Source organism: Anolis sagrei, chromosome 2, assembly GCF_037176765.1.
Source record: "Anolis sagrei isolate rAnoSag1 chromosome 2, rAnoSag1.mat, whole genome shotgun sequence".
In the NCBI taxonomy this organism is placed as follows: Eukaryota; Metazoa; Chordata; class Lepidosauria; order Squamata; family Dactyloidae; genus Anolis; species Anolis sagrei.
Window position 1 is genome coordinate 170,970,053 of NC_090022.1, and position 15,727 is coordinate 170,985,779.

At 42.8% G+C, this 15,727-nt stretch overlaps 1 protein-coding gene across 2 annotated transcripts in view; it reads left to right on the plus strand.

Annotated features, from left to right (window-relative positions):
* Positions 1–15,727, plus strand: part of LOC132767920 (retinol dehydrogenase 8-like) — a 64,281-nt gene that overhangs the window by 36,981 nt on the left and 11,573 nt on the right. For both annotated transcript variants that reach the window (XM_067464111.1, XM_067464112.1), the window contains 2 exons: positions 5,809–5,902; positions 9,538–9,721. In XM_067464111.1, the coding sequence (XP_067320212.1) occupies positions 5,809–5,902; positions 9,538–9,721 (278 nt within the window). The remainder of the gene's footprint in view (positions 1–5,808; positions 5,903–9,537; positions 9,722–15,727) is intronic.

Here is a 15,727-nt window from a genome sequence, read left to right on the forward strand (position 1 = left end):
CTCTGTAGATCTTAGAAAACTATTTCTTGATTTAAGTCGTTGATGTGCTGGCTGATACCCAAACAGGGGATGAGCTGGAGATGTCACTGCCTTGGTCCTTTTACTTCTGGTTGCTACTTCCTGACAGATGTCAGGTGGTGCAATACTGGCTAAACAGTGAAATTTCTCCAGTGGTATAGGGTGCAGACACCCTGTGATAATGTGGCATGCCTCATTAAGAGTCACACCCACTGTTTTAGCATCATGAGATGTGTTCCACACTGGGCATGCATACTCAGCATCAGAGTAGCATAGTACAAGGGCATATGTCTTCACTGTGTCTGGTTGTGATCCCCAGGTTGTGCCAGTCAGCTTTCGTATTATATTATTTGTAGTGCCCACTTTTTTGCTTGATATTCAGGCAGTGCTTCTTGTAGGTCAGAGCACTGACTCCCAGGTATTTGGGTGTGCTGCAATACTTCAGTGGTATTCCTTCCTAGATAATCCTCAGAGCTCAGGATACTTGTCTGTTCTTAAGTTGAAAAGCACATATCTGTGTTTTAGATGGATTAGGAATCAGCTGGATTTCCCTGTAATAGGCAGTAAGAGCACCTAGAGCTTCGGAGAGCTTCTCTTCAACCATCTCAAAGCTCCCTGCTTGAGCAGTAATGGCACGATCATCAGCATAGATGAGGCTCTCTGTCCCTTCTGGCAGTGGCTGGTCATTTGTGTAGATGTTGAACATGGATGGAGCAAGTATGCTCCCCTGAGGCAGGCCGTTCTACTGTTTCCGCCATCTGCTTCTCTGGCCCTGGAACTCAACAAAAAAGCTCCTGTTTTGTAGCAGGTTTCCTATGAGGCGGGCGAGTGGTAGTCCCTGAGGCAGGCTGTTCTTCTGTTTTCACCACGCTACGTCGATTGATGCAATGGAATTTATAGTCGAAAACATATAGGGGCACAGTGTGGACCAGGCACGGGCAAACTTTGGCCCTCCAAGTGTTTTGGACTCCAACCCCTACAATTCCTAACAGCCTACTCCAGTCCAAAACACCTGGAGGGCCAAAGTTTGCCCTTGTTTTGTTTTAGACAGTGCTGAGTTAGATGAACCAGACACCTGGCTCAGTAGAAGGGCTGCATTAAAGATTAGGAGGTTTTTATTTTTAGTATTACATTCAGAGGCTGCCAAGCTGCCAATCTCTGGTCTATGTTAATTGGTGGCAGAAGATGTATCAAGGTTTCAAACTGATTGCACAGCTTTATCTGACATTTCAACCTGGACCTTTTTGAATGCAAAGTATGTGCTTCCATGCTAAGCTGCTTCTTTGCTACAGGATAAAAAAAATCAAGACACATTATGCAAGCAAGCCTAGCCTTGCATAGTAAGGAAAGCAACTGCAAGGAAAGAAATGGAAGATAACATTATTGGTGCAGAAAATTATTCCTGGTACCATAGAGGCATTTTAATGCATTTATCCAACAAGGTGTTTAGCTAAATTTGAGTCTTTACACTAAATTAAGGGTGGGCTAAACACAACCACCAAGCACTCTTCTAGATTGTTGTAGGTTTTTTCGGGCTATGTGGCCATGGTCTAGAGGCATTCTCTCCTGACGTTTCGCCTACATCTATGGCAAGCATCCTCAGAGGTAGTGAGGTCTGTTGGAACTAGGAAAAAGGGTTTATGTATCTGTGGAATGACCAGGGTGGGACAAAGGATTCTTGTCTGCTGGAGCTAGGTGTGAATGTTTCAACTGACCACCTTGATTAGCCTACAATGGCCTGACAGTGCCTAGAGCAAACTTTTGTTGAGAGGTGATTAGAGGTCCTTGTTTGTTTCTCTCTGTTGTTGTGCTGTTGCAATTTTAGAGTTTTTTTAATACTGGTAGCCAGATTTTGTTCATTTTCATGGTTTCCTCCTTTCTGTTGAAATTGTCCACATGCTTGTGGATTTCATTGGCTTCTATGTGTAGTCTGACATGGTGGTTGTGAGAGTGGTCCAGCATTTCTGGGTTCTCAAATAATAAGCTGTGTCCAAGTTGGTTCATCAGGTGCTCTGCTATGGCTGACTTCTCTGGTTGAAGGAGTCTGCAGTGCCTTTCATGTTCCTTGATTAGTGTTTGGGCAATGCTGCGTTTGGTGGTCCCTATGTAGACTTAATCATAGAATCAAAGAGTTGGAAGAGACCTCATGGGCCATCCAGTCCAACCCTCTGCCAAGAAGCAGGAATATTGCATTCAAATCACCCCTGACAGATGGCCATCCAGCCTCTGTTTAAAAGCTTCCAAAGAAGGAGCCTCCACCACACTCCGGGGCAGAGAGTTCCACTGCTGAATGGCTCTCACAGTCAGGAAGTTCTTCCTCATGTTCAGATGGAATCTCCTTTCTTGTAGTTTGAAGCCATTGTTCCACTGCGTCCTAGTCTCCAGGGAAGCAGAAAACAAGCCTGCTCCCTCCTCCCTGTGGCTTCCTCTCACATATTTATACATGGCTATCATATCTCCTCTCAGCCTTCTCTTCTTCAGGCTAAACATGCCCAGCTCCTTAAGCCGCTCCTCATATGGCTTGTTCTCCAGACCCTTGATCATTTTAGTCACCCTTCTCAGGACTTGTCCACAGCTGCATGATACACAGTAGACTCCTGCAGAAGTGAGAGGATCCCTCTTGTCCTTTGCTGAAAGTAGCATTTGTTGGATTTTCCTGGTGGGTCTGTAGATAGTTTGTATGTTGTGTTTCCTCATCAGCTTCCCTATGCGGTCAGTGGTTCCCTTGATGTATGGCAAGAACACTTTTCCTCTAGGTGGATCTTCGTCTTTATTCTCGTGGCTTGTTCTCGGTCTTGCAGCTCTTCTGATGTTTGAGGTGGAGTATCCACATGCTGGACCACTCTCACAACCACCATGTCAGACTACACAGAGAAGCCATTGAAATCCACAAGCATGTGGACAATTTCAACAGAAAGAAGGAAACCATGAAAATGAACAAAATCTAGCTACCAGTATTAAAAAAACTCTTAAAATTACAACAGCACAACAACAGAGAGGAAACAAACAAAGACATCTAATTACCTCTCAACAAAAGTTTGCTCTAGGCACTGTCAGGCCATTATAGGCTAATCAAGGTGGTCAGTTGAAACATTCACACCTAGGTCCAGCAGACAAGAGTCCTTTGTCTCACCCTGATCATTCCACAGATATATAAACCCTTTTTCCTAGTTCCAACAGACCTCACTACCTCTGAGGATGCTTGCCGTAGATGCAGGCGAAAAATCAGGAGAGAATGCCTCTAGAACATGGCCATACAGCCCGAAAAAAACCTACAACAACCCAGTCATTCCGGCCATGAAAGCCTTCAACAATACTCTTCTAGATGCTGAAGCCCCTCAGAAGTCCCCTAACACTCCCACCTCTTCCCATTAAAAATGCAGGACAGTATTGAGAAATGTGTGTCCTAAACCATACAGAATCCCCTCACGCACACAAAAAATGAAAAAAAAACTTCAAGCATTTGAGAATACCGTATTAGCCGAAATACTTTTGTTTTGGTGACTTGTAAGGAATGGGTCAGGGGGGAACATTTGATCTCTATACAGTTGCCCACTCCTGAACTATTTACTATTCCTGAATTCTGTATTTCATATTAAAGCACAGAAATCTTCATATTTCTGATCTAAAGATGTTGAAATGCACAGAATGTGGAAAGCTTTCTTTCTAATCTTCAGTTTTATCTGGGAGATGGGCAGCATACATATACAACAAACAAATATTTATTTATCGTGTCAGGAGCGAATCAAAACAGTTGTATTGCATTAAAAACAAACAAACATACAAACAAACAAAACACAAAGTTTGCAGGCTTGGTATTCTATTTTTTTATTTATCGTGTCATCAGCAACCAGACCATTGTATTACATTTCTAACAGAACAAAACAAAACAAACAGATTAAAAAAACCCACAAATTTTGCAAACTTGGTAGTTGATTAAATTATCTTTGACCAGTATCTGGCCACTTGGAGTGCCTCTGGTGTTACCGCAAGAAGGTCCTCCATTGTGCATGTGGCAGGGCTCAGGTTGCATTGCAGCAGGTGATCTGTGGTTTGCTCTTCTCCACACTTGCATGTCGTGGATTCCACTTTGTGGCCCCATTTCTTGAGGTTGGCTCTGCATCTCGTGGTGCCAGAGCGTAGTCTGTTCAGCGCCTTCCAAGTCACCCAGTTTTCTGTGTGCCCAGGGGGGAGTCTCTCAGTTGGTACCAGCCATTGATTAAGGTCCTGGGTTTGAGCCTGCCACTTTTGGACTCTCGCTTGCTGAGGTGTTCCAGCGAGTGTCTCTGTAGATCTTAGAAAACTATTTCTTGATTTAAGTCGTTGGTGTGCTGTCTGATACCCAAACGGGGTGGGCCGAAGATGTCACTGCCTTGGTCCTTTCACTATTGGCTGCTACTCCCTAGCAGATGTCAGGTGGTGCAATATAAGCTAAACAGTGTAATTTCTCCAAATAAATAAAACAAATAAATAAAAAATAAATTATAATAATAAGTTAAATAAATAATAAATCAAATAATAAATGTGATGTGGCGGCAAAAAAAGCCCATGAGATTTTGGCCTACATCAATAGGAGCATAGTGTCTAGATCTAGGGAAGTAATGCTACTCCTCTATTCTCATTTGGTTAGATCACACCTGGAATATTGTGTCCAACTCTGGGCACCACAATTGAAGAGAGATATTGACAAGCTGGAATGTGTCCAGAGGAGGGTGACTAAAATGATCAAGGGTCTGGAGAACAAGCCCTATGAGGAGCGGCTTAAGGAGCTGGGCATGTTTAGCCTGAAGAAGAGAAGGCTGAGAGGAGATATGATAGCCATGTATAAATATGTGAAAGGAAGCCACAGGGAGGAGGGAGCAAGATTGTTTTCTGCTTCCCTGGAGACTAGGATGCGAAACAATGGCTTCAAACTACAAGAAAGGAGATTCCATCTGAACATGAGGGAGAACTTCCTGACTGTGAGAATCGTTCAGCAGTGGAACTCTCTGCCCCGGAGTGTGGTGGAGGCTCCTTCTTTGGAAGCTTTTAAACAGAGGCTGGATGGCCATCTGTTGGGGATGCTTTGAAAGCAATATTCCTGCTTCTTGGCAGGGGGTTGGACTGGATGGCCCATGAGGTCTCTTCCAACTCTTTGATTCTATGATATATGATTCTATGAAATTATAAATTAAATAATAAATTAAATAATAAATAAATAAAATAAACAAAAGCAAATAAATAAAAAAATAATTTTCTTTGAACCCCAAATCTTCATTTCTATTCTGTCTATCCTGTCTTTATCATGTTAAACTTGCTTTGCAAATTGATTAATCTTTTTGTTGTTTTTTGCCCTCTGTTAAACTGTCTGGGCTATTAAATTGCTGCCCATAAAATAAATGGCTCATTCATGAATGAAATTCTTTGAAGCCTGAAGTGTTCAAAAGATCAACTTCCTGCCTCAGAATGTGCATGATGAGTTAATTCCCCGCTGTCTGAGTAGGTCTGCCACTTCTTAATGGCCTAGTCCAGCATGCAAAAAATTAACAGGTGATATACTCTTTTTATATTCCAGTAAGAAAAAACTGTACCTGCTTAATTCCTGTATGTGGGGCTGTTATCAAAAGCACAGCAGCAGGGATAGTAAGAAAGCAGAGGGCTCTACTTCTGACGGGCAAATTCCTTCTCTTTTTTGGTGTAAAGCATTCTTTTTGTGTGCCTAGCTCTAGAGACACAGAAGAGTAAACTCTCCTCTATGGGTAATTCTTCTCTCTTCCCCTCCCCTCCCCAAATGTGCTTTATTTCCAACAGGTCTCCTTTTCAACGACATCTACTCAGCCTCCAAATTCGCTGTGGAAGGTTTCTGTGAGAGTCTGGCTCTGCAGGCTCTGAAATTTGGGATCAAGTGAGTATTAGGATTGGGCTTGACAAATACAGTGGCTGGGATTGCCTTACCAGTGAGAAGGGGTTGCAATAGAGCAGTGTTTCTCAACCTGGGGGTCGGGACCCCTGAGGGGGTCGCGAGGGGGTGTCAAAGGGGTCGCCAAAGACCATCGGAAAACATAGTATTTTCTGTTGGTCATTAGGATTCTGTGTGAGAAGTTTGACCCAATTCTATTGTTGGTCGAGTTCAGAATGCTCTTTGATTGTAGGTGAACTATAAATCCCAACAACTACAACTCCAAAATGTCAAGGTCTATTTTCACCAGTGTTCACATTTGGGCATATTGAGTTTTTGTGCCAAGTTTGGTCCAGATCCATCATTGCATGAGTCCACAGTGCACTCTGGATATAGGTGAACTATAACTCCCAAAGGTCAATGCCCACCAAACCCTTCCAGTGTTTTCTGTTGGTCATGTGTGCCAAGTTCAGTCTAAATCCATCGCTGGTGGAGTTCAGAATTCTCTTTGATTATAAGTGAACTATAAATCCCAGCAACTACAACTCCCAAATTACAAAATCAATCCTCCCCCAACCCCACTAGCATTCACATTTGGGCATATTGGGTATTTGTGCTCAATTTAGTCCAGTGAATGAAAATCCATCCTGCATATCGGATATTTACATTACGATTTATAACAGGTATCAAGTAGCAACGAAAACAATATTATGGTTGGGGGTCACCACAACATATGGAACTGCATTAAGGGGTCACAGCATTAGTAAGGTTGAGAACCACTGCAATAGAGTTTGTTATCAGGCTACTGAGAGCCAAGGGAATGGCGTAATTAGAGCAGTGGTTCCCAAATTTAGTCCTCCAGGTATTTGCAGGGGCGGCTCAACCCATTACGCAAAGTAAGCATTCGCAGTATAGTTGATTTTGCCCAGGGGCACTCTTGAGGCGCTCTTGGGGGAAAAGAGACCTTGACATATGCGAGTTGTAGTTACTGGGATGTATAGTTCACCTACAATCAAAGAGCATTCTGAACTCCACCAATGATGGAATTGAACCAAATATGGCACACAGAACTCCCACGACGAACAGAAAATATATATCAGTGATTGCTTGGGGGGGGGGGGCAAAATACTGTTTGCTTACCGTTGAAAATTACCCAGGGCCGCCTCTGCTCAAAAGTGTTGCCTTTCACACACAGAGGCCATAAAGGTCAGTTCCTAGGCACTTCCCTCCATACATTTTAGGAAGTAGACTTGAAGTACCAACTTCATCTTCTATCGGTTAGTCTCTAAGGTTACAAGATTCCTTTGCACACTAAAAAGAGTGCAGCAATCCAATAAAAGTAGATAAAAATAGATAACAATCATTCAAAGCATATTCAGATTACAGTGCAGACCAATTAAACAAATGAGACTGATTGAACAAATGGTTCTTTAACTAAAAAGGTTTCTATGTGCTAGCGAAATTTCTGAGTCTCCTTGTGGAGAGAAAAAGCGGGGTATAAATAAACATAACAACAACAACAACAACAATAATAATAATAATGTGCATGTAGATTGATCTCTTCATTGGATAGTCCAAAGGTCCTCTCCTTACTATGTGCATGTGTGCACGCTTGCGCTTTCAAACCGTCTGGGAATTTATGACAACAATAGCCCTCCAGTCTTGCATGCCGCTTCTTTGCTCTGATGTATAGCTTGTACTCACATACCCTGGTATTCCTTGTATCCCCAACTCATGTAATGATAAAGCCTAACATATTTTGCTTTCAATATCAGTGGAATCTGGTGCCTTAAGAGCATTTAGGCTTCTTTACTCTCTTCTAGGATACTATATTTAATACATGCTGTCCTCCAGAATCGGGGACAGCATGTGGTGAGGGGAAAGATGGTTTCCGAGAGATCTCCGCTAACTTGTGCGGTCCCGCAGGGAGCTATTATCTCTCCTCTATTATTTAACTATTATTTAACTTATATGCGACCGCTTGCCCGACTGGTGCGGAGCTTTGGGCTTGAGTGCCACCAGTACGCTGATGACACTCAGCTCATTCTGAGGATGGAGGGCCGGTCGGACTCTGTACCCGAAAATTTCCATCAGTGCCTTGATGCCGTTACTGGATGGTTGCGTGCCAGCAGGTTGAGGGTGAACCCAGCGAACCCCCTTTGGCTGGGCCATCCGGGTGGGAGGGAGATCCAGCTGCCTACTCTGGATGGCGAGACACTACGTCCGTCACCTTCTGTAAAAAGTCTTGGTGTCTTATTGGACCCTCTGCTCACAATGGAGGCCCAGGTCTCTGCTGTGAGCAGATCTGCGTTTTTCCATCTACGCCAGGCTAGGCGACTGGCTCCCTTCCTATCTAGGAACGACCTGGCTACGGTGATCCAGGCAATGGTCATCTCGAGGCTTGACTACTGTAACGCCCTCTACATTGGCCTTCCTTTGTCAGTGATCCGGAAACTGAAGCTGGTGCAAAATGCGGTGGCTCGTCTTCTCGCCGGGGTGCCGGCGAGGTGTCATATCACCCCAATTCTACAGCAGCTGCACTGGCTACCGATTGAGTACCTGATTACTTTGAAGGTGCTGGTACTAACCTTTAAGGCCTTATATGGTCTGGGGCCGGCGTACCTGAGGGCCCGCTTATCCCCCTACCAACCCCAGAGATTACTTTGGTCCAAAATTTGCTTGAAGTCCCCAACATCCGGACTTATCATCTGTCCTCTACTAGGCAAAGAGCCGTCTTGATCATAGCCCCTTATTTATGGAATGCCTTGTCAGTTGAAACCCGAACCATCCGAGACCTACTTGCTTTTCGGAGAGCCTATAAAACCTTTCTCTTCTGACAAGCTTTCGATGGGAGAATAACTCGGGACTATATCTGTTCTTGTTTTATTGTATTTTAAAGTTAATTGTATTGTTTTAATCTACTGCTGTAATCTACTCCAAGCCAAATTGGAAGTAGCAGTATACAAGTCAAATAAATAAATAAATAAATAAATAAATAAATAAAAATATTTACTATTAAAAACTCAAGCCACACCAGTTACCTCCCATCCCATCCCATCCAGGGATCCACAGGTTGAGAACCACTGAAGTAGAGGAATCTTTCGATATATCGAAAAGTATGTGTATGTGTTAAATCTAGGTTAAATCTAGGCTTATTCTACTTACATGGTTCGGTGTCGGTTACTGGTAGATAAATGGTTGAAAAAGGAGGGGATTTAATTGAGAGCAGAGATCGAAACTGGTTACTGTTGTAGAATGCATTTCCAAGAAAGTTGAGTTATAACTTTAAGGAGTTATAGTCCAGAAAAGTCATGAAAAGACAGATTCTGAATTACGATATAGTTTAACTTATTGGGTGGGTGAATGTGTTGCTCTGTGTGTTTCACAGCTGAAGTTGTCAACCCAAGATCAAATGGCCACTGTAGCTTATGAGAACTCTAATCTGCGCATTCAACAACTTGTTGTGTTCATTAATTCTAGACAGAATAGTCGCAAAGCAGAAATATCATCCCTGGATGCCAGAGGCCTATTTGCTGTCAGATTCCTGGGTGGCTAGGCTTAATCGTGGGTTGGCTGTGGTGTGGGGAGGGGACATAGAGAAGGAACAACTTCCAAAATCACCTTCTTCTTTCATTCCACAGCATCAGTCTGATTGAACCTGGGCCAGTTATAACAGAGTTTGAGAGGAAGCTTTATGAAGAAGCAGCCAACATGGATCTCTCTGGATTAGATAAAGACACACTGGATATATTTCAAGGCTTCTACATGTCCTACTCCAAGGAGGTCTTCACCGCATTGGGACAATCTCCAGAGGAAGTGGCAGAGGTAGGATGCCTTTTAGCCCACAGAAAGCAGCAGACAGACAAGTGCTGTAATGTTAACCACGGTCAATAGGTTGTTTACTGTGTTGTTGTAGGTTTTTTCGGGCTATATGACCATGTTCTAGAGGCATTCTCTCCTGATGTTTCGCCTGCATCTATGGCAAGCATCCTCAGAGGATCAAGGTGGACAATTGAAACATTCACACCTAGCTCCAACAGACAAGAGTTCTTTGTCCCACCCTGGTCATTCCATAGATATAGAAACCCATTTTCCTAATTCCAACAGACCTCACTACCTCTGAGGATGCTTGCCATAGATGCAGGTGAAATGTCAGAAGAGAATGCCTCTAGAACATGGCCATATAGCCCGAAAATACCTACAACAACCCAGTGATTCCGGCCATGAAAGCCTTCGACAATAGGTTGTTTACTCTTCCAATACCTTGGGGCAGGGGAGTGGGATGCACTGTTTGGAGGAAGTGGCTGACTGGAGATCTAAATAAGGACATTACTCTTAAGGCAGGTGTAATTATGCAACACTTCACTGTCCCCATTAGTTTGGTTTTATAATAGCAAAAGTGTATACTAGAAATTGTTGGTCTATATCAGGGATCCTCAAAATACGGCCCGAGGGCCAGATACGGCCCTCCAAGGTCATTTACCTGGCCCTCACTCAGGGTCAACCTAAGTCTGAAATGACTTGAAAGCAGACAACAACAACAACAACTGGGTTGTTGTAGGTTTTTTCAGGCTATATGGCCATAGTCTAGAGGCATTCTCTCCTGACGTTTCGCCTGTATCTATGGCAAGCATCCTCAAAGATAGTCTTCGACAATACAACAACAATCCTATCTCATCAGCCAAAAGCAGGCCCACACTTCCCACTGAAATACTAATAAGTTTATATTTGTTAAAATTGTTCTTCATTTTAATTATTGTATTGTTTTAAAGTGTTTTCTGTACTACAAATAAGATATGTGCAGTGTGCATAGGAATTCATTCATGTTTTTTTTTCCAAATCATAATCTGGCCCTCCAACACTTTGAGGGACTGTGACCTGGCCCTCTTTTTAAAAAGTTTGAGGACCCCTGGGATATAGTCACAGTAAAGAACACCAGCAAAAAAAAAAAAAGTGGAGGGAGGGATGGCTGAACAGTATTCCAGAAAAAATGCCATGGTATTATGGCAGGAGAGATGTGAATTTCTCAGGTACTTCGATGTAGTTGCTGATGGGGAATCTTAATATATATGAAAGGCTGATGAATATTTTTTAGTAAACAGAAACTGAAGATAGAAACCATTTCAGGAAAGGGCGCTACTTCTTGCGAAACTGAGTAGCAGCTGAGGTGGAAGATGCATGAAGTCAGTGGGTGATCACTGAGCTGTTACCATCTGTTGGGTGGACTGAATTGCAGAAAGTAAAAGTGAGAGTGCAAAAAGTGAAAAGTTCAAAGCTGGGGTGAAAATTGCTGGAAGAAATATTAACAACCTCAGATATGCAGATGACACCACTCTGATGGCCGAAAGCGAGGAGGAGCTGAGGAGCCTTCTAATCAAGGTGAAAGAAGAAAGCGCAAAAGCTGGGTTGCAGCTAAACATAAAAAAAACCAAGATTATGGCAACAAGAATTATTGACAACTGGAAAATAGAGGGAGAAAATGTGGAGGCCGTGACAGACTTTGTATTTCTAGGTGCAAAGATTACTGCAGATGCAGACTGTGGCCAGGAAATCAGAAGACGCTTACTTCTTGGGAGGAGAGCAATGTCCAATCTCGATAAAATAGTAAAGAGTAGAGACATCAGACTGGCGACAAAGATCCGCCTAGTCAAAGCCATGGTATTCCCTGTAGTAACCTACGGATGTGAGAGCTGGACCTTAGGGAAGGCTGAGCGAAGGAAGATCGATGCTTTTGAGCTGTGGTGCTGGAGGAAAGTGCTGAGAGTGCCTTGGACTGCGAGAAGATCCAACCAGTCCATCCTCCAGGAAATAAAGCCCGGCTGCTCATTGGAGGGAAGGATACTAGAGACAAAGTTGAAGTACTTTGGCCACATCATGAGGAGACAGCAAAGCCTAGAGAAGACAATGATGCTGGGGAAGGTGGAAGGTAAAAGGAAGAGGGGCCGAGCAAGGGCAAGATGGATGGATGGCATCCTTGAAGTGACCGGACTGACCTTGAAGGAGCTGGGGGTGGTGATGGCCGACAGGGAGCTCTGGCGTGGACTGGTCCATGAGGTCACGAAGAGTCGGAGACGACTGAACGAATGAACAACAACAACAAAAGTGAGAGAGCATACATATGCTTTGTAAGCCCGTCTGAGACTTAGAAACATACCAGAGAAACAGGGAAGTGAGTGTGTGCAGAGTCCAGTTTAATTATACTGGAAACCAGAATGAAACAAGAGAGATAAGAAAGAAAGAGATACTTCAGAACCCAAGGGAGGTTAAGACAACCCCCTCCTTTATTTTTTATCATCAGAAAAAGCTGATTTTACTTTGTCAAGCTTTTCATATTTGGTCACTGACTGATCAATGAGTAAGGTTTTTTATTACTGGCACAAGCCAGTCAAGTTGGTCCCAGTGGTGATCGGCACACCGGGTGCAGTGCCTCAATACCTTGGCCTGCACTTAAACACAATCGGCACCGACAAAATTACCATCTGCCAGCTGCAGAAGGCCACCTTACTGGGATCTGCATGTTTAGGTTGCGCATTTAAATGTGATCATGCTTACATATTTGAATTGTTCTTTGTTTGTTTTAAATCTGTTTTACTGCAAACTGCCTCCTTCCCCAGTCTTGGGAGAAAAGGATAAAAACTCACAATAAAACAAGAGCCATACCATCTGGTAGCAACTTTGGGAACATTAGAGAACTCCATCCAGGACTGGCCACAACATGACAGGCCACGTAAATTTCAGCTTGAAGTTCTTGACTGCAAGCTATGTACACTGTAAATTTTTCAAACAGATAATAGAGCAGCGTATTCATTGTTAACGTTTGTGCAAGAGTATCCTTGTGTGTTTCAAAAGCTTGCACAAGGAATCATGTGGCTTTTGGAGTTTGCCTGATAGTTACACCCATAGTATAGTTTTTGAAATTATCATACAAACAAGATGTAGTCCAAGAGCAATTTTGTGGAACAGAATTGAAGAATGTCCTTGTACTATTACAGACACTTCCTAATTTGATGGGTGTTCCAGTGGGATTATGTTTGTTTTTATTTGTTTTTTTTAACATTAAATATTTTTAATTTCTAATATACACATTTAACAAAAAGAAAAATAATAAAACATCTATAAATTGTATTGTTATTGTTTTGCTGTTGTTGTGTTGAGGCCTTGGCCTTTGCAAGCCGCATCGAGTCCTGCGGGAGATGCTAGCAGGGTACAAATAAAGTTTAATAATAATAATAATAAGAATAATAATAATAACATATATAAACATATAATTTCTTAAGTAAATCATTTTTATTGAAGTAAAAAAATTGAACAACACAGACATATCAACATACAAGACAAACATCCAAACACACACTTATATTAAAATGTCTACTACTACTATAACTATAATTGGTGGCTAAACACCTCCATTTGTGTATACTAAAATCTTACGTACTTATCAAAGCCTAATTTCGTAATATGTATTTGCCACTGCCTGCCTGCCTACCTACCTACCTACCTGACCCAGACACAAAGACAAATTTTACCCCTATCCCACCACCCTCTACCACCCTATGACACAATACATCCACATACATATAGAGTCCCCCTTAACTTCCAGGATCTTCAAGCAAACATATATTTAATTTCGTTCCTAACATATCTTAAATTACTAGTTGGCCTGTAGCCTACATTGTCGTCACTTCGGGATTCTTCTTTCCTTTCCATTCTAACAATATTTATAATTATTATTCTTTAAAAAGTTTATGAACTTGTTTCAATCAGTGCCATCAACTGTTATTCTATTCTTCCTTATTTTCTGTGTTAACAAGTCCATATTCATAATATCCATGGCCTTATTAATCCACGAATTAAAGATTGCTGTATCCTTATTTTTCCATACACGGGCAATGCTTATCCTCGCCTCATTTCTTAATGTTTCCTAATATGTATAAAATATTTGTTCCTAATTATGCTATTTCCTCCACCCTGTTGTATTTACTTCCTGTCCTTTGGTTGAAGACAATCAACCCAAATCTATATAAATAAAAATGTAATGTTTGTTTGTGGGATTAACATAACTTAAAAACCACTGAATGAATTGACGCCAAATTTGGACATGATACACCTATCAGGCCAACAAGTGACCATCACTCATAAAAACACTGAAAAACACAGCGGAAGGGACTTAAAAGGCCAAAAAAGCAAAAAGACGCTACAGCACATGCACAAAAACTACTCCCCCTAGCGAACAAAGCACACAATAGCATAGCCACACTTTCTTCTGGACTACAGCTCCCAGCATCCCCTAGACCAGGCGCTTTAGGAGAGGAGGACGATCCAAATGTACTGCTTCCAAGCTACAAGCTTTATTCTCCTTGGATTCCTTTGAGAGCATCCCATTCCCTGCACATTTCCAATTTTCTATTCCTGGACTGGAGCTCCCAGTAATCCTCAAGGTAGATAGATTAGATCAGGGGTCCTCAAACTAAGGCCCGTGGGTCACATGCGGCCTGCCGAGGGCATTTCTCCGGCCTGTGCAGCCTGGCCTGGCCTTGTGCAAAGCCCCTCGCCGCTTGCATCAGTGGCGTTTCTCTGTCTCTCCCTCTGGAGTGGGGTTGCACCAGGCCAGAAGGAGGAGGAGGAGGCAGAGGAAGAGGCAGCAGAGGAAGAGGCAGCGGCGGCTCTGGCACAAACCAGTCAAGGTGGTCCCAGTGGTGATCGGCACACCGGGTGCAGTGCCTCAATACCTTGGCCTGCACTTAAACACAATTGGCGCCAACAAAATTACCATCTGCCAGCTGCAGAAGGCCACCTTATTGGAATCTGCACATTATTTACTGATACATCAAACAGTCCTAGACATTTGGGAAGTGTGATCCAATACAACAGCCAGCTGTGGACTCATCTTGTTTGCTGTGGACTCATCTTGTTGTGTTTCAAATAATAATAATAATAACAACAACAACTTTATTTATATTCCGCTCTATCTCCCCAGAGGGACTCAGGGCGGATTCCAAACATAAAAGGCAAGCATTCAATGCCCAAATACAACAACAATACATCCATGCTAACAAAATTTATACAACCCAACATAAAAATATGAATGATAACAAACTAAAATTAAGTAAAAAGCACAGCCTGTTATAACAGACATAAGACAAAACATCCAATATCAAATGGAAACATTGATTTCCCATTTCTTTGGAGTAAGCAGGGCACAGATACAGTTGGCAGCTATTAATCAGAGGTATAATAGTAGTAGTATTATTTATTTATTATTTATTTACATCACTTATATCCCGCCCATATCAGCCCGCAGGCGACTCAGGGCGGTCTACATATCGGCACAATTCGATGCCATCAATACAATACAAAAGCAAAAACAATTAAGTGCATTTAGACAAAAAATAACAATTTAAAAAGAGCTATATCCTCTCATTCCAATCCTCATCCGTTTCATTGTCTTGACCGTTCCTGGGTCATTCTCCATCTCAAGCTTGATTATTCCGGGGTTCCGAATGCCTGCTTGAAGAGCCAGGTTTTCACTCTCTTACGAAAGGTCAGGAGGGAGGGGGCTGATCTAATATCCCTAGGCAGGGAGTTCCACAGCCGAGGGGCCACCACAGAGAAGGCCCTGTCTCTCGTCCCTGCCAAGCGTGCTTGGGAAGCAGACGGGATCGAGAGCAGGGCCTCCTCAGATGATCTTAACTTCCTGGAGGGTTCATAGGAAGAGATGCGTTTGGATAGGTAGGCTGGGCCAGAACCGTTTAGCAACTACTATTCCTCCTCCTTATAAGCCAGAGAGCAAAGGTATGTCTTTAGCTGTTTTTTGAAAGCAGGGAGGGAGGG